The sequence below is a fragment of the Chenopodium quinoa genome, unplaced genomic scaffold, assembly GCF_001683475.1.
Source record: "Chenopodium quinoa cultivar QQ74 unplaced genomic scaffold, ASM168347v1, whole genome shotgun sequence".
Classification (NCBI taxonomy): domain Eukaryota; kingdom Viridiplantae; phylum Streptophyta; class Magnoliopsida; order Caryophyllales; family Amaranthaceae; genus Chenopodium; species Chenopodium quinoa.
In genome coordinates, this window is record NW_018744239.1 from 616,348 (window position 1) to 634,525 (window position 18,178).

Here is an 18,178-nt window from a genome sequence, read left to right on the forward strand (position 1 = left end):
TAAGCACACTACAACTGTCTCACCTCACTCACTAATAGCTCCCCCAAGTCAAGCTTGGGACTAGTAACCAATGGGGAAAAATAGGCTTGTAATATGGCTAATAAAACAACAAAAAGTCAAGGCAACAACATGGGTAGCAAGAAGGGAACAAATGTATAATTCACAATTTGTTGGAAAAAATTGACGCATGTTAAGGTTTCAAGGCAATCAAACATCAAATCATGATTAACTAATCCACAATGCCTATCATCAAATACCAAGAATCAAAACAATTTTTTCAAGTAAGGGGCACAGGGAAGCATAATTTACAATTCATTGGAACGTATTTTTGGATTTTTTATTTTTCAATTTTTTTTATTTTCATATATAAGAAAGAAATAAAACTAACCTAGAAAGCAATAAATCTAACCTAAGAAAACACACCAAAAATAAAAGAAAAGAGGAAAAGAAATATACCAAATCCAAAATCTCCCCCAAGCCAGAATTAGACAATGTCCTCAATGGCTCGGGAACTAGCCCAGCATAGCTAGTCCTGATCATCCTCATCCATCGAGCCGAAACCCGCACCTCCACTGCCACCTGCACCACCTGCACCAGAAAAGCTACCACCAAAATAATCAGCATGAAAACTCCCCCCCCCCCCCCCCGCCGGTCCCTCGAAAGGAATGTCTTGGCCGTACCCATAGAAGGAAGAATAGTCAGTGTAAATACCACGGGCAGTGGGATCCCTATCGTATCCCTAGGGTGGAGGCTGAAACCAGTCAGGGTGAATAGCGTCGTCGGGAATGTTACCCCGACGAGCATAGTCATCATACATAGGGTTGAGAGCTCTACCCTGGTTCCTCTCTAGGTACCCTAACCTATGGTCTATGGAGCCTACTATCCTCCTAAGGTCATTATGGGAATGCTCGATACGTCCTAAGGCCTGACCTATACTCTGAAGGTCCCAAACTGGGTCAGAGTCAACATGAGGGACGGAGTGAGACATACGAGGTGGAGAGAATGCCACCTCGGGCTGAGGCTGAGGCTGGGGTGGTGGAACTGGTGGTGGTGGTGCCTGCCCCCTAGCGTTGGCATTAAAACATCATATGTGTAAGAAGGTTGCCCTGGGGGAAAGGCGGTCAAGTAAGGACTGGATAGGGGAAAGATGGGCAAAGGTTGCTCGCTCCCAGTCCTTACTTGACCAAAAGGGTGTCTGCTCGCTATCCGGTCAAACCCACCCCAACTCCTCAAAAATACCTAGCAGTCATATAGGTATCCGGTCCACAGTTGGTCAGCTGGTGGGGTACATCCACTACAAAACCGGCCTTTTTCACTGTTATCCGAGTGATAAGGCCTCCTAAACGGATAGGGGTTTTTGATGTGGTGCTAGCCGTGGCATGCCTACTCAAATGGTGAACAATAAACTTACCTATGTTCAATTTCCCGTACCCATACACATAGTGTCCTATGACAGCTAGTTCGTTAGATTGGGCATTATGGGGTTCGTTCCTACCTAAAAAACACAAACCCGCAAATTTTTGCCAGATTTTGGGATAGGGTGGTGAATAGGTTTGGTACTTGCATGTTGGAGGTCAAGAGTAGGAAAAACAGTAAAAGCATGATATATATCACCCATTTTATAGTCCGCATGCCATTGATGAGATAGTTCAGAATTTAATTCAAATAATTTACAAAATTCTACAAAAGTTAAACTAATATTCCTATTGTTCAACCTAAAAAATAAATTTGGCCCATTTCTACTACTAACAACATGTAAAGAAGACAAGAATTCACAAGTAAGTTCTCGGAATGTAGGATAGTGCATATCAACAAATTTTCTCATGCCAATGTCATATAAAAATCGTTTTACAAAATCATATAAACCAAATGATTCTAGAGTAGGGCGGTGTAACCACCGAGAAGGAATTACCTCACGACCGATTAAGTGTTCCAACCGCTCCTTTTGCTCTCGGCTAGCAATACAGATCGTCGGCCAGTATGGAAGTTGCAAATCTAGGTCGTATTCCTCCCTCGAACTGGAGCTCCTACCGAAAATGGACCTAGCCCTCTTTAAAGCTATGGTAGAAAATGGGTTTGAAAATTTATTTGAATAAAATCTTAAAATTTTTATACGGAAATGTAGAGGATGAAGAGAGGATTACAAATATGTAAAAAAAATTTTGAATTTGGTTAAGGGATGAAGGAGAAATCTTAGAGAGAAGGTAGAGAGAATTTGAGTTTTAGAGAGAGAAAGTAATGGAGGAAAGAAGAAATGAAGGAAGAAAGAAGAAAAGAAAGAAGAAGAAGAGGCGGACGGACGCGCGCTCGATCAGGCGGTGGGTCGCCCGGTCGGGCGATCTGGAGTTTTTTTTTTGTTTGGAGGTTCTCGCGCCCGGTCGGGCGCCAGTCGCCCGATCAGGCGATCTGATAGCCCGATTTTCTTCAATTCTCGCGCCCGGTCGGGCGCTCTTCGCCCGGTCGAGCAATCTAACGTCCAATTTTTTGCCACTTCTCGCGCCCGGTCAAGCGAGAGTCGCCCGATCGGGCGGACAATAAAGTCCGTATACGACGAATTTCGCACCCTGTCGGGCGCCCATCGCCTGGTCAGGCAAAAATACTTAATTTTGAATATAGCTCTCGCGCCCGATTCGCCTGGTTGGGCCCGAGGCTAAATGTCGAATTATTTTTATTTTCTTCTTATGTCCAAAATTTGGCTAACTCCTTTCCTTCAAACCTGTACAAACACTCATAAAACTCATTAAATTCCCTCATCTCTCCTCTAATAAGAAAAAAAGGAAAGAAAAACTAGTCTAAAAAGCATTAAAAATACGGGTTGCCTCTGGCAAAGCGCTGGTTTATCTAGGTCCCGCACGACCTTCTTACCAAGTACAATAACTAGGACCCTTAGCCTAACGCTTGGTCGGTTGGTTTCTCACCCGGTCTAGCGGTGTTTAGGCTACGACGCGGCTTCCTGACATACCCTGTGGGACGCCAAATCACCTTTTCAGGTGGATCCTCCTTGACTTGGATTGGGAGATCTTCAATGCTACGCACTAAAGATCCTTCTTTGATTGAAAGTTGCTTCAAATTGTTATTGTATTCAACACTTGCAACACGATCTGGCGGAACACTTACCGTAGGCTCAAATCGCACAACTTGCTTGATCGGCTCCACCTTTTCATCCTCGAAACCAAGACCAATAGTGTAAAGTGCTCTTTCTATTGTATCGACTTCCTTCTGCCATTTGTCTATCTCATCTGAAAGGGATGCAACACAGGATACCGCCTCCAAGGGATCTTTTTGAAGAGCTTGGGGCTTGTTAGAATAATTCTCAACCACATTAACACTAAAACATTTCTCCTCAGTTATGGAGCTTTTAGGGGCATTATTCAGATTAAAAACAATTTTATCATCCCCTAGTGATAGTGTTAACTTACCACTTCTCACGTCTATGATTGCTCCTGCAGTGTTAATTGCACATCCTCAGCCATATCAAGAACAAAAAAATCAACGAGTATATAAAATTTACCTACTCCAACGGGGACGTGCTCTAAAACACCTAAGGGGTATTTAAAAGAACAGTCGGCCATTTGTAGAGTAATATTAGTAGCTTTTAATTTACCCATATCCATTTTGGAACACGCAGATAACGGCATGACACTAACGCTAGCTCCCAAATCACACAATGCATTATCAATCATTATATTTCCTATATGACAAGGGATAGAAAAACTACCCGGATCTTTTAATTTAGGTGGAGACTTATTTTGAAGTACGGCACTACACTCTACAGTGAAAGCTACTGTCTCTACCTCACTAATAGACCTTTTTCTCGTCAATATTTCTTTCATAAATTTTGTATACGAAGGAATTTGTGTGACTAATTCAGTGAAGGGAACTGTTACCTTCAAATCTTTTACCACCTCCAGGAACTTACCAAACTTCTTATCCAAGTTTGTCTTCAATTGATGACTGGGGAATGGAAGTTTGATAATTGGCTTTGGAGCATTATTGCTCTTATCTGGAGTAGCCACCTTCTCTGGAGTCGTACCCTACAATGTAGAATTAGATATGTTAGTACTATCCTTTAGCCTGCAGGGCTATTAACTACATTGTTTGGTTTAACGGAATCAAGATTAGCATTATTTAATAAAACAGGTTCATCAAATCTGAGCATGGGGGGCCCTTCATAGTTTGAACACTCCTTAGAGTAATTGCAAATGCTTGATCCATAGGCCTGGTCGGCTGTTCCAGCAGAGCTCCCTGTTGGTGGGCTTGTAGAGTAGCGGAAAGTTGCGCAATTTGATTATCTACAATTTTATTATGTGCTAGGATTTGATCAATTGTTGCATCTCTACTCTCCATGTGCTTTTGCATATTAACCAATATTGCTCTGATTTCCACCAGAGAGGGGTCGGAAGATGAGGAGGTTTGTTGTGGTTGGTTCTTCTGGCCAGCATTGGGATGGTAATATTTCTGCTGCTGTTGTTGTGATGCCTGTGGTTCTTGTAGTGGTGGATTTTGAACATTATTACTCCGGTAGGAAAGGTACGGATGGTTCCGATACCCAGGATTGTAGGTGTTCGAGTATGGGTTATTCTGCCTATAAGCTTGAAAGGAATTAACTTGCTCCACGGAACTCCTGCAATCTTGTTCCCAATGACCTAAAATACCACAATTTTCACAGAAAGCCTCATTAGAATTATTATTAATCGCAGAAACATTAGCTACATTAGCAGTGCTCAGATTATCTAATTTTTGGCATATAGAGGTCAGTTGAGCTTGCAAAAAGGTTACAAAGTCAACACTATGTTTCCCCTTATTAGCAAATCCTCTAGGATTCCCGTATTGAGAATTGTGTATCGCCATGTCTTCAATAACCTGACCTGCATCTTCAACATCAAGATTCATAAATCTCCCACTAGCTGCAGAATCTAAAGTTGTTCGAAAAGAATTTCCAAGGCCATTATAAAAGGCTTGGATTAACTGCCATTGTTCTAAATTATGGTGGGGGCAGTCTCTTTGTAGATCCTTGAACATCTACCAAGCCTCATATAAAAATTCATCGGCTTCTTGGGCAAATTTCTGAATCGCACTCCGTAGTATGGTTGTTCTCTCTGCAGGATAATACTTGTTATAGAAATTTAAAACAAGAGTTTCCCAGTCAGTTATACCGAGTGCATTTTTATTTAAGCCATTAAACCACAATTTAGCTTTTCCGGTTAAAGAGAAGGGAAAGAGAATCTCCCTGATTTGGTCTTGAGTGACCCCGGCTTGCCTGATGGTGTTGCAATATTGACAATAGTCGGCAATGTGAAGATTTGGGTCTTCACCCTTGGCCCCACTAAATTGCTTCCTCTTTATCATCGTTATAAATTGAGGTTTAATTTCATATTGAACCCCATCAAGAGCCGGAGTAGGGGTGAGATGTGGAAAATCTGTAAGCTTGGGTTGTGAGTAATAACTAAGCTTCTTTGGAACCGCCATCTCTAATTTTGCATCTGATGATACCTCTGAATCGCTAGAACTAGTTGGAGGAACGCGGTGATTATTATTATCACCAGAATTCACCAGAATTTGCTTGTAGAGATTTTTCTGTCTATGGAAGGAACGTTCGATCTCAGGATCGAATGGGATGTACCCTGATCTGGAACACCTGAGCATAAACAAAAACTAGAAGCAAATATAAGATTTTCCTCAGAGAACCAACGTTCTCTTAGACAAAAAGAAAATAATCTAGACTACAAAAATAATCAGAAATAAAAATAAAATCGTTTCCCCGGCAACGGCGCCAAATTTTGACAAGGTAAAGTCGTATCCCCAAATCAAAAGTAATACCTAAATCCTCTAACTAATGTAGATAGGGAAGTAGGGTCGAATCCACAGAGAAACGAATCTTTCTATTCCTAATTAAATAGTATGATCTAGATTATTAGGTAACAAATTATGTGAATTTGAATAATAAACTAAACTATGGAGATCAAGAATAGGGAGAAAATAATATATAAAAGGATCTAGGGCATAGGTTCACCAATAAATAATATTCCAAGGTAAAATATAATAATCATTCATCAATGCATATATTAATCAGATTATAAAGGGCTTTCGCTACGTATTATAATCACACAATTAATTTATTGGTATTAAATCTCATCTTTCGAATCACGACCTAACCATTTATAAATTAATCTGCATATTGAAACTAGACCTAAACATCAATTCTCATCTGTCGAATCTCGAATCAATATTGTCAAACTCGTGCATAAAAGATCAGGCCTAATCTAGTCACAAAGCATTAAATCAATCAATAGGAAATTAATCTAGCATTGACAATCAACAACAATAAATTACCCCTTCATATTATTTATGGATCCCCGAAACCCCTGAAAGAAAACTACTCACACATAATAGAAACTAAACTAATCAAAGCAATAAAACAAGACATGATTAACGGAATGAAATAAACAACTAAGATTAAGAGTAGAGAAATCGTTACCAAAATAATTCTGGAATTAAGAATGAACAAAGGTTTAAGATGGAGAGAATCTAAAAACAATTAAGAGAGTAAAGAAAAAGTAAAAGGAAAAAGGAGAGGGAAGAGAGCTAAAATCGTATTACGGAGGAGTATTTATACTCCGTACAAATCCTAAACTAAAACAAACTAAAACGACGCTAATCGTCCCCTAATAAATACACGCGCCCAATCGAGCGAGGCACCGCCCGATCGGGAGCGCCTTTTTGCTTCCTCAATAATAATCTCGCGCCCGGCCGAGCGCGTCACCGGGCGCCAACCTTAGCTTCTCCCGCCCGGCCGGGCGCCCCTCAGGGCGCCAGCCTCTTTGGCCGGGCGACTCTCTTGGGCCATTGTTTGGACTACGATTGGGCCCTAATTCTTCGGGCCAATTTGGGTTTCCTCTTCCGGTCTTGAATACTCGGCCCAAATGCCCCGGTATCACCTATACCGAGCCCTTAATCACCGGTTCGATGGTTCTAACCGGCCCTGGGCTATAAAATCTGGTCGTGTTTCTCCAATGCTCGTGATTGCTCCAAAATATCTCTGGAAAATACTCCAAAAGCATAAATCCCTGTAAAAGTCAACCAAATCTACGAAAACAATAGAAAACACCAATTACTAATAAAAGTGGCTCTAAAGAGCCAAAAACACTATTAATTACGACCAAGGGACGGGGGTAAAATACTATATAAAATACACATCATTTAGAACAAAGGAAGAATTGAAATTTAGAACACACATAAAAATTGAGAACATAAACAGAAAAACTAAGAATATAGGAAATGATTTTAGAGCATAGGGAAAAAATTAAAACATATAGGCTCAAAAGATAGGTTTAGAACATAGGAAGAATTGAAATTGATAAAACACATAATAATTAAGGACATAAACAGAAAAACTAAGAATATAGGTAATGATTTTAGAGCATAGGGAAAAAATTAGAACATAGGCTCAAAATATCAGTTTAGAACATAGATAATTTTTTTTTTTTAACATAGACAAAAAAAATTTAGAACATGAAAATATAAAATTGAACATAGGCTCAAAAGATAGGTTTAGATTATAGGAAAAAATTAAGAACATAGGCTCAAAAGATAGGTTTAGATTATAGGAAAAAATTAAGAACATAGGTTCAAAAGATAGGTTTAGATTATAGGAAAAAATTTAGAACACACATAAAAGTTTAGAACATACACTAAAAACTAAGAATATAGGAAATGATTTTAAAGATTAGGGGAAAAAAAATTAGAACATAGGCTCACAATATAAGTTTAGAACAAAGGCAAAAGTTTAGAACATAGACAAATTGTTTTTGTAACATAAACAAAAAAATTTAGAACATGAAAATATAAAATTGAACATAAATCGAAAATCAAGCATAAATCTAAATTTTTTTAGCTTATGTTCTAAATTTTTGTTTGCTTATGTTCTAATTTTTTTTTTCTTATGTTCTAAATTTTTTTTTCTTCTTATATTCTAAATTTTTTTTGTTTATGTTCTAAAATTTTTCCAATGTTCTAATTTTTTTTTTTTATGTTCTAAATTACACACACACACATATATATATATATATATATATATATATATATATAAGAACCAATCTGAAGCCTTTATTAGTTTTGATCTAACCATCTAAAATGATCCTTTAGTAATGACATTTTTGCAATTTTGAGTTCATATTTTTAACATAAAAAAAATTTAGAGCATAGAAAAAATTTAGGACATAGGAAAATTTCTAGAACATAAGCAAAAAAAAATTTGAACATAAGTAGAAAAAATTAATAACGTAAGAAAAAAAATTTAGAAGATGGAATTTAGAACATAAGCAAACAAAAGCTTAGAACATAAGAAAACTAATTTAGAATATAAGTTGAAAAAATAATTTATAACATAAGCTAAAAAATAATTTGGAACATAGGAAAAAATTTAGAACAAAAGTTGAAAAAATAATTTAACACATACGAACAAAAAAAAAAATAGAGCATAGGAAGTAATTTGGAATTCCCTCAAAAAAAAAATTTGAACATCAAAAGAAAAAAAATATTTGAATAGAGGAAAAATTTTAGAACATAAGAAGAAAAAAACAATTTAGAACATTTAAGGACATAAGGTGCTCTTACATAAGAAAGGGTTCTTATATATAGGATCATGTGCGAACTAACTCGAATAATACAAACTGAGTACTCATTCGAGCCGTCCATCGCACTAGATCTGACGGTCTACACTTCACCCGCCTCATTAAGGGCAAAATCGTAAATTCACGCTTCGAATGACACTACCACAAAATAAGGAATAGAGATCGCCTAAAACAAGCAATATATATCGCCTGTAGGGCTCTCCTCTGAGGGGGTGTCCTATAAAGTCTATAGAACGCCTCTTTGAGGCGATCTATATCTTACACCATACAGAGCACCTATCTAAGATAGGCGCTTCATATTTTATATAGCTACATAAAAACAGAACGCCTATCATAAATAGGCGCTCTCTATTCCTCACCTTTTTTAATTAAAAAAACATTATTATTATTATTATTATTATTATTATTATTATTATTATTATTATTATTATTAATTATTATTATTATAATTCATGCGTATATTAAACAAACCACAATAATGATAAGTTTTTCATATCAAATAAATTAAAAATACAAAAATTTCAATTACAACTTAACATGCCAAAATAAAATTACAACTTAAATCCTTTAGGAAAAATATAACTTTACAAGTTCACTAAAACCACCACCATTGCTGCCACCCCTTGCAACTCGTTACCACCACAATCATCGAATCTAATAGTTGTGCTTCCACCAACAACACATTAGAACAGAGCATCCATACCAAACACTTACAAATGGCGCATAAAAATAGAGTAGTCGCACTAACATACACCTGCTTAATATATTGTTTAACAAAATTTGAAGAAATTTAAAAAATAAATAATGATAAACTTTAATCAGTTAAGCAAAATGGGGAAACAAAATACATAAAAGTTAGATCTAAAGCACAAAACTAACACCCAATGCTTTACGAGAAGAAGATAAACTAATAGAAAAGTTAGATCTAAAGTAATTTAAAATTTTAAATGAATTTTTTTTTTTTAAAAAAAAGGATCAAAATGTTAGATATAATAATATAATAGAAAAATAAAACCAAATCATATGATGAAAATCAGAAATTAGAAAATTAAAAAACAAAGAATTAAAATGAAAAGTTACTACTTCGTACAGTGGTAGACGATCGTTACTACTTCCGGTGTGAGGGAGATTTAGGCGGATTGAAGGAAGTCGTGTAGAGTTCGATCCGGGTGGTGGCCAGTGTTGTGGGATGGAGCACGGAGAAGCAAGTCGGGCTACGACAGCTTGTTGGTCACTGGTGGCCGCTACGAGAAGTGAGGTTGTATTGGGTGAGCATTGTTGGGTACGACATCTTGTTGGTGGCGTCTATGATGATGGCGGTGGTGATTATATTTGCTAGTGGTTGAGGGAGTAAGAGGAGTTAGGGAAGTGAGGTATGGACTATGGAATGAGAAGATGAGAGGAAAGGGAAGTGAAGGGGACGGCTGGAGAGGAAAGAGAGAGAGTTAGGGTTAGGTATACCCTAATACATGTGAGGATTTTGTTTTTATTTGCTTTTATTTTTTTTAAAAAAAATATTTTAAACACTTGTATAACGGTTAATGGAGAGGGCGTTTTATATCATAGTGTAAAATTTGGATGTATCACATAGAACGGTTGACTAATGGAGGCGTTCTATAACTTTCACATACAAAATGCTCATCTTACATAGGCGTTCTATAGAATTCTAGAGATCGCCTGTGTAAGATGAGCGTTGTGTATTATGTGTTACTTATTCCACTTTTTGTGGTAGTGTGACTAGCTTCAATTAATTTGATTTTCATTTTTACATTCTTTCTCTTCCTCTAAATTCTCTCTAGTTCTCTCGTTTCCTTTGAATTATCAAAGCTCTTATTGTCGTTGGATTTGCTGTTCTTTTTTACTTTTTTTCATCGTAAATTGATACTGCACAGGTAAGTTATTTGATTGTTCAGTTCTTATGTTTAATTCAATTGCTGTAGTTTTTTTTTTTAATTTTTTATGATTTCGAGTCTTCAATTGGGGTTTTTCGTTATTTTTCAGTTTGAGCAATTTTCTATTTTGCTTATTTTTAGCGAGATTTTGTTGCGATTCTTGTTGATCTTTCTTGCGATTTTCAATTCCAAGGTAGAGAATTGAATTTAATTTTATTGTCAGTTTTTTGTAACTAGGTTTTCGGTTGAAATAATAGAAATTAATCTGACTTATGTCAGATTTGTTCGATTTAGTTTTTAATTTAGTTGGTGTTTCGATTTGAATTGATTTCGGAGAAATTTCTACCTATTGCTTGCATGACGATAACTTCACTTTTTATTTTGGTTCCATTTGAATGATTTGCTGTTGCAGGGTTGATGGTTGGTTATTAATTATGTTTGATACTTCAAATCATAATTTTTTTATTTTTTATTTTTGTATATAGTGCCTTATTGCATGGTTGTAATAGAGTGGCATTGTTGTTTCCAGAGTAATTATGGATGTTATGTTTAGCTAATAAATTTAGATAAAGTTTGCAGTTGGTAATCTCAATTCAACATCATTTTTTGTCTTGCTATTGTATCTTTATTATTATATTTCCTTACTATGAACGTGTATTATGACATACACTTCACCATATTGATTTACAGAGCTTTTTTTTTTATTTACTTTTGATTTTTTTTATTTACGTAGAGTAATTTTTTTTTTCTATGCATGATACATTAGCCTACTTGCTCAAGTAATTTACTTTTGAGCTCATATATTTACTTTAGATTGTGATTCTAATTGATGAGATGCATATTTGAGGCTTGGTTTTGCGAAATAAACAAGTACATGTGAGCTAGTGTCAGATGATTGATGAGTGTCATTTATGGCACTCATAGGGTAGTGTTTTAAGATATTTTCACTATGCTTTTCATGCTTTTCTTTTACCATTTTGATCATTTCTCCTCTAGTTTCTCTATTTCTTCTTCTTTCGTGTTTTACTTTCCTTTATGTGCTTTTCCTCGTGTTTACCTTTTATATTGCTCTTTTTCTCTTCTATTTTCTCTCTTTGGTTTCTCTTGTAGGTGCCTAAAGACTAAGCTTAGCAAAGGATTCAAGAGGAGCAAAAAGAGCCAAGCAAAAAGGATTCAAGTCTCATGGAGAGGGCTTGGAGAGGGCGCTCCCCTTCTCCTATGGGCCGCGGGCGCGGGTTTTGGTGCACATTTTGGTGATTTTGGGCAGGAACTCTCCACGCCCTAGCCGCGGTCTACCCGCGGGCGCGGAGATTTTGGAGAGGGCGCTCCGGATTAGAGAGACCGCGGCTCCCTGCTTCACCTGGAACAGGGCATTTTGCCGCGCCCTGAGCCACGAGAGCGGGTGCCGATGCCGTGGGCGCGGGTTTTTCCCAGACTGCCCGCGAAGTTTGTTATGGGTTCCGTACCCATTTCTGCGCGCCCGCGGAGTCTTCGTGGAGAGGGCGCGACCGATCAGTTTTTCTTCTTTGTCTATATATACTATTGTAAATCCTTTTGAAGACTAACTTTTAGATAATATTTCATTTGCTTAGTTTTTAGAGAGAGAAACTAGAGAGAAATTAGAGAGAAAGTAGAGTTTGTGATCTTTGGATTTGAATTGTAATTCAACATTGTTTCTTCAATCAAGTTTGTGATTCTTCTTCATATCAATCAAAGTTAGTAAGATTTCTTTCCTTTGAATTTACCACTAGTAGAAACAATGTGATGGGAAGCGGTTATAGGCAAGCGGTTTACAAAATCCGCTTCCCATTTGCTTAATAAGAAAAAAAAAGGGAAGTGAAATGGCCAGCGGTTTTGGCGCGAACCGCTTCCTTTTTAACTAATGGCCAGCGATTTGGCCTTGAACCGCTTACCATTAGTTAAATTGGCAAGCGGTTCAAGACTAAACCGCTTACCATTTTTTTTAAAAAAAAAAAAGCAGGCTTCACTCCTCCTCTTCTCCTCCCTGTTTCATTCATTCAATTCCAACTTCCCAAAATTTTCAATTCCCCCGCGTTCACTCTTCCTCTCTGTCTCCCTCATTCTCACCTGTCTTCCGGCTACCACCACCACCACCACTGTCAGTTAGCTTGTTTAGATTCCGGCCACCACCACTCCATTTTTATTTTTATTGAAGCTGCGGCGTTTGGGGGTCGTGGGTTGAGGCTGCTGCTGGTGGTGGGTCGAGGCGGCTGCTGCTTGGTCGGAGGTTGATGGTGGTTGCTCGAGGCCGCCGGTGTTAGCTGGTGGTGTTTGTGGGTGTACTTGGTGGTGGTGCATGTTCGAGGGTGTTGTTGAACCGAGCCCAAGCACGCACTCTAGCTTCAATCTTTGTCTTTCTCACTCTCAAATTAGGGTGAGTTCTTGCTAAATTTTAGTTTCATATGTATTAATTAGTATTAATTGTTTGTTATTCCAAAATTTCAAGTTAGGGTTTTAAGTAGTTAATCCAAGTTTCATATGTATATATATATTGTTTGAATTTGAGTAGCTTTAAATGAAATTGATGAATAGAATATATATTAGTTAACATTTTAGTTTGTTAAATGTGGTTAATAAATTGCAATGTATATATGAATATAATGGATTGATATATATATATAAGTAAACTTAGTTTGATTTTGTATGTATGTTAATTTAATTATTAGCCCTATTTAAATGATTGAACTTGTTTATTTTTGAATGTCAAATAAATGCAAATAATAATTGAATGCTTGCATCATCATTTGCCTACATACCCGTTCGAGTCTTTCTCAATAGGAGAAAGTCTTGAATAGTCCCCACTTGGGACTGTTCTTGGACGTTTAATCTCATTTAGGTAGTGAATGTATGTCTCTTTTTCGATTTTAAGGAATATCCGGGCTTCTCATTTTCTCACCATGTTCTCTGGGTACATATGTAGGTAAGTTATTACCTACATCGTGTACTTGGAGAACTGGGGGGAAATGCTGCCGGATTTTCCTTAAAATTGAAAAGTTGACATACATTCACTAGTGAGATTAGACGTTCAAGGATGGTTTAGGTTGGAGTGATAAGGACCTTTTGGGAGCATTCATTTTTACGATTTATGGATGATATATATGTTATGTACTTTGATTACATAATATATGTTACATTTATCATTGTTTGAAATGTGTTGGTATGTTTAAAGGTAATTTAAATCGTCAATGGATCGCGGTTGGATGTATGGTAGACGTGATTCATTGGATTTTTTTAATGGGGTTCAAGAGTTTTGCAAGAGTGCTTCACAGTATCAGCTTAGAACGGGTGTCAATTACCTTTATTGTCCTTGTGTCAATTGTAATAATGTCATAAGGGTCAATAGTGTGGATACCATCATGGCTCATGTACAATGTCATGGGTTTAGGCCTCAATATCATGTTTGGGTTTGGCATGGTGAGAAGGGAGCGTATAGGGAGAATGTTGTTGGCAATGAGACGCATGTTGAAAGTGCCGAGATTCATGTTGAAGAAGAAAATGGGAGTGATGATGGTGGTGAAGGGGATGACACCGAGGATGGTGGTGGTGATGATCACTTGGATGAGATGATGCGTGATGTTGAAGGTGAATTTGGTGACCGACCTGATGTATTTGAGTCATTATCAGAGGCTGCCAAAAAGCCTTTGTATCCCGGGTCCAAAAAATACACAAAACTCTCAGTCGTGCTTACACTATTTAACATTAAGTCTAAGCATAACTGGAGTGACACTAGTTTCACTTCTTTGTTGAATGTGTTATGTGATATGTTTCCAGATGGGAATGAACTTCCTAATTCCTATGATTATGCAAAGAAACTAATGTGTCCATTTGGTTTGGAGTATAAAAAGATACATGCATGTCCTAATGACTGTGTTCTGTATCGAAATGAATATGAAGAGTTGGAGGAGTGTCCACGTTGCGGCAAGTCGCGTTACAAGCGATCAAGCTGCAATGCTGGTAGTAAAGGACCTCCTGCCAAGGTGTTGTGGTATCTTCCTATTATTCCAAGGTTAAAGCGTCTATTTTCAATTCCAAAAGACGCCAAGAACCTGAGATGGCATGCTGAGAGAAGAAAGAAAAATGGTTTGTTGAAGCATCCTGCTGACTCTCCACAATGGAAGAACATCGATATGAAGTTTAGGGCATTTGGTGGTGAAGTCAAAAATTTAAGGCTTGGGTTGTGCACAGACGGTATGAATCTATTTGACACTCTTAGTACTAAACACAGCACATGGCCGGTACTTTTAGTGATTTACAACTTGCCTCCGTGGTTGTGTATGAAACGGAAATATATAATGCTTTCACTTTTGATAACGGGGCCAAGGCAACCTGGAAACGACATTGATGTTTACCTTGAGCCCCTTATTGATGATTTGAGAAAGATGTGGGGCGAAGGTGTTACCGTTTATGATGCCCATAAGAACGAGATGTTTCTTTTGCGTGCTGCCCTTATGTGGACCATCAATGATTTTCCTGCATATGGAAATCTGTCTGGGTACAAGAACAAAGGGCATAAAGCATGTCCCATTTGTATTGATGACACACCGAACGTGTACCTTGACCACTATGGCAAATATGTGTACGTGAGGACCCGAAGATTTCTTAGGCGCAATCATCCGTATCGTAAGCAGAAAAAGGCCTTCGATGGGAAAGTTGAGGAGGGGGTTGCGCCTAGGCCATTGAGTGGAAAGGAGGTTTATGAGAGAGTGAAGGGTATTCCATGTGTTTTTGGTAAAACAACGAAACCAATTGACCCACACGCTCTCTTTAAAAAGGAATCAATCTTTTGGAAGCTTGAGTACTAGAAAGAACATGATGTTAGAAATTGTCTCGATGTGATGCATATAGAGAACAATGTTTGTGATGCAATTCTGGGGACAATTATGAACATTCCTGGAAAAACGAAGGATGGCAAGAATGCGCGGTTAGATTTGCAAGAGTGGGGTGTTCGTCCGGAGTTGTGGGTTCAAGCTAAGGTAGGGATGGCGAAGGTTAAGGAAAAGGGAAACGAAGATGGTGGTCAAAACCGTAAGGGGAAGCGCAAGGACAAGGCCACGGGTACCACAAAGAAGAACGGTGATGGAAAAGGAAAAAACCAAAAGGTGTATTTACCTCCAGCTTGCTACACATTATCAAAGGAAGAAAAACGGAGGTTTTGTGCTTGTTTGTATGACATTAAGCTTCCTTCTGGGTTCTCGTCAAACATGAAAAGGTTTGTTTCCTTAAATGGATAATTGAAGTTGACAAGTATGAAATCCCATGATTGTCACATGATGATGCAAGTTTTCCTACCGATTGCACTTCGTGGAATTTTACCAAAGCACGTGAGAGAAGTTATAACAAGCCTCTGTGGGTTTTTCAATACTATCTGCAGCAAAGTTCTTGATCCCTTTACACTTGATGCTCTCCAGGCGACTGTTGTGGTAACTTTGTGCAAATTTGAGATGTTTTTCCCACTTTCACTTTTTGACATAATGGTGCATTTGATTCTGCATTTGGTTCGTGAGATTAATTTGTGCGGTCCAGTATTTATGAGGTGGTGCTACCCTTTTGAACGACACATGGGTACACTGCAAGATAAAGTAAGAAATCCATCCCATCCGGAAGGCAGTATGATACAAGGAATTGTGTCCGAGGAGATTGGGAATTTCGTGGCAGAGTATGTTGCCGTTGCCGAACCTATTGGGCTTCCTACATCCCGACATGAAGGGAGACTTGATGGTCATGGCACAATCGGGTCAAAAAGGATCTGGGCTTCTCGAGATGAAATCATGCAAGCTCACTTATTTGTGCTTCATCATATTGCGGAGGTTCACCCATATTTAGAAGAGCACATGGATAGTTTGCGTGTTGAATATCCATCAAAAGGGGAAAGAGCACTAATGTAGTTGCATAATAAGATGTTTGTGAAGTGGTTCCATGATCGTGTGATGCGTCAATTGGATGAGACTGTGTCTGATACAATAAAGGGGCTAGCTTATGGTCTGAAGGAAGATGTTCATTCATTTGAGGGATATGATATAAATGGGTACACATTTTGGACTGAAAGTCGGGATCAGAAATCATCATCAACTCAAAATAGTGGTGTCACTCTTGTGGCTTCATCAAGAGAGTTTGGTGCGAAGGATACATCACCAGTTGACGCACTATTATCATACTATGGACGAATTCAGGAAATATGGGAACTAGATTACCGTGACTTCAAGGTTGGTATATTCAAGTGTAAATGGGTCGATAATAATAGGCGCAACGTGAGAAATGATGACTTCACTCTTTTAGATCTTGGCCACTTGCGGGATAGTCTTGAACCATTCATCCTTGCATCTCAAGCTAAGAAAGTGTTCTATGTAACTGACCCGTTCGATCCAAGATGGTCCATCATCCTATCTGGCAAAAGGAGAATTTTAGGGGTTGGAGAGGTTGAGGACAATGAAGAATATGATGCATTTGATGATTCTCCCCCTTTCACTGCTCCTACACTTGATGTAGCAACTGATGTAGATGATGATGCAACTTATATTCGATCTGACCACAATGAGGGAATACACGAATGAGGTACTTTTATTAATGCATGTTTCATTTACTAAATATCTTATGCTCCAACAACTTTGTTTTTATTTCGGGAAGTGTTTTATTTTTTTTGTATTTTCAACGTATAAGCATGTAATATTCACTAAATATATGAATTGTTTAGAGGATTATATGTGAATTTGTTATGAAACCAAAGAAGTTGGGTAAGTGTTTGTCTTTCATCGTGCCTCAGAATTGATTGCCATTACTGATGACTAACAACAGGCTTTGCTTGTTTACTGTAGGTGTGCACATATCATGGATCCTGATGAGAACCTTCATTCTGATGAGGATATAGATGATGATTCTGGGGACGAGTTGTATGATGTTAATAAGGAGACGGATATGGGGGAACCGGAAGACCAAGCTTATGACCAGTTCCAACATAAGCTTGATGAATTTGAGCGTATAGCTGAAACTGCCCCACCTATTAATGATAATGTAGTTAGCGAATTTGTAGGTGATTCACATTGTGAAACTCAAATGCAAAGGCAAGTGAAAAAAACCGGTGGTGGAGGAGGGGTAAAGCCACCGGTGAATAGAAAGAGCAGGGGTGCAACTAAAGCTTTCAAGAAACCCGGCGTTCCTATGGTGCTTGAGTTTGATGAGTTAGGTCAACCTACTGGCCAATGGCGCGACAAATTTTCTAGTCAAGTTGGCATTCTAACTCGTAAAATACCAATCACACTTGAGTTTGCCGAGATACCTCACGGGTTGCTTCAAACATTTTAGGACGATACTATGGTAAGTATTTATTGCAATCAAACTTTTTTTTTAAATTCATATATATCAAAAAAAATTGCAAAAACAACCCCCGGGCCTAACCCGAGGGCTGCAGCCGGAAGCTGCCCGGGGCTGCTGCCTGGGTGCTGCAGCTGCCTGGGGTGCTGCAGGTGCCTGGGCAGCAGGTGCCTTGCCCGATTCTCGGGTTTTTTTTCCCTTTTTTTTCATTTTTTTTTCTTTTGCCTAACGTGGATGTTTGCGCCAATTACAGAGTATGTTCCATATTCCTGATGAGCCGGCCAAGAGAAAAGTGTTTGAATCTTTTGTACAAGAGAGATTCAA

At 38.2% G+C, this 18,178-nt stretch overlaps 1 protein-coding gene and 1 long non-coding RNA gene across 2 annotated transcripts; one reads left to right on the forward strand and one right to left on the reverse strand.

The window, feature by feature from the left end:
* Nucleotides 1–9,094: 9,094 nt before the first annotated feature.
* LOC110694079 lies at nt 9,095–10,056 on the reverse strand. Its single transcript, XR_002505726.1, has 2 exons — nt 9,724–10,056; nt 9,095–9,387 (listed from the first exon to the last, which is right to left on the reverse strand). It is a non-coding gene; the product is annotated as an uncharacterized LOC110694079 (long non-coding RNA).
* A 2,664-nt stretch (nt 10,057–12,720) lies between these two features.
* Nucleotides 12,721–17,845, forward strand: LOC110694566. Its single transcript, XM_021871738.1, has 2 exons — nt 12,721–12,920; nt 17,359–17,845. Exon 2 carries the CDS (start codon nt 17,372–17,374, stop codon nt 17,843–17,845), a length of 474 nt encoding a protein of 157 aa, XP_021727430.1. The 5' UTR covers nt 12,721–12,920; nt 17,359–17,371.
* Nucleotides 17,846–18,178: the final 333 nt, after the last annotated feature.

Coding starts and splice junctions, on each gene's coding strand:
- LOC110694566 (XM_021871738.1), top strand. CDS start 17,372: ATGGATCCTGATGAGAACCTTCATTCTGATGAGGATATAGATGATGAT.